Source organism: Seriola lalandi, unplaced genomic scaffold (assembly GCF_002814215.2).
Source record: "Seriola lalandi dorsalis isolate HSWRI2012SDOR001 ecotype SW California unplaced genomic scaffold, Sedor1 jcf7180002034817, whole genome shotgun sequence".
In the NCBI taxonomy this organism is placed as follows: domain Eukaryota; kingdom Metazoa; phylum Chordata; class Actinopteri; order Carangiformes; family Carangidae; genus Seriola; species Seriola lalandi.
The window spans coordinates 1-904 of NW_019505393.1; the positions used below are offsets into that span (position 1 = coordinate 1).

Genomic DNA, 904 nt, shown 5'->3' on the forward strand with positions numbered 1-904 from the left:
GTTAAGGGTGTCCGCAAATACGAGAGGAGGGTGAAGGAGCTCACCTATCAGGTATAGCTGCAATCTCATTTAATATATATAGTATGAATCAATCTAAGATCACTGTTTACTTCTTATTAAAATATTTAAATGATCAAATTAATATTTTCTATTACAGACTGAGGAGGACAAGAAGAACATTACCAGGCTGCAGGATCTGGTTGATAAGCTGCAGCTCAAGGTTAAGGCCTACAAGAGGCAGGCTGAGGAAGCGGTAAGGGCAAAACATTTATTTCAAACAATGAGAACTTAATACGATATACCATTACTACGCATTGTTTGACTGTGTTACTATGTTTACTTTATATTGTATTCTAGGAGGAGCAGGCCAATGTTCATCTGTCCAAGTGCAGGAAGGTCCAGCATGAGCTGGAGGAGGCTGAGGAGCGTGCTGACATCGCTGAGTCCCAGGTCAACAAGCTGAGAGCCAAGAGCCGTGACTCTGGCAAGGTAAATATGTACACAGATAAGATTAATGAAAAAAAAAAATATATATATATATATATATATACACACGTGGACAAAATTATTGGTACCCTTCCGTTAAAGAAAGAAAAACCCACAATGGTCACTGAAATAACTTGAAACTGACAAAAGTAATAATAAATAAAAACTTACTGAAAATTAACTAATGAAAATCAGACATTGCTTTTGAATTGTGGTTCAGCAGAATAATTTTAAAAAACAAACTAATGAAACTGGCCTGGACAAAAATGATGGTACCCCTAGAAAAGATTGAAAATAATTTGACCATAGGGACATGTTAAACTAAGGTGTGTCCTGTAATTAGCATCACAGGTGTCTTCAAACCTTTAATCAGTCCGTCTGCCTATTTAAAGGGTGAGAAGTAGTCACTGTGCTGTTT

The 904-nt window shown here is 36.8% G+C and overlaps 1 protein-coding gene across 1 annotated transcript; it reads left to right on the forward strand.

The window, feature by feature from the left end:
* Positions 1-3: 3 nt before the first annotated feature.
* LOC111647233 (paramyosin-like) lies at positions 4-639 on the forward strand (the record flags this gene model as incomplete). Its single annotated transcript, XM_023396861.1, has 3 exons — positions 4-51; positions 158-253; positions 358-639. Coding segments are annotated over 3 exons (411 nt in total), but the record flags the coding sequence as incomplete, so codon positions are not given.
* Positions 640-904: the final 265 nt, after the last annotated feature.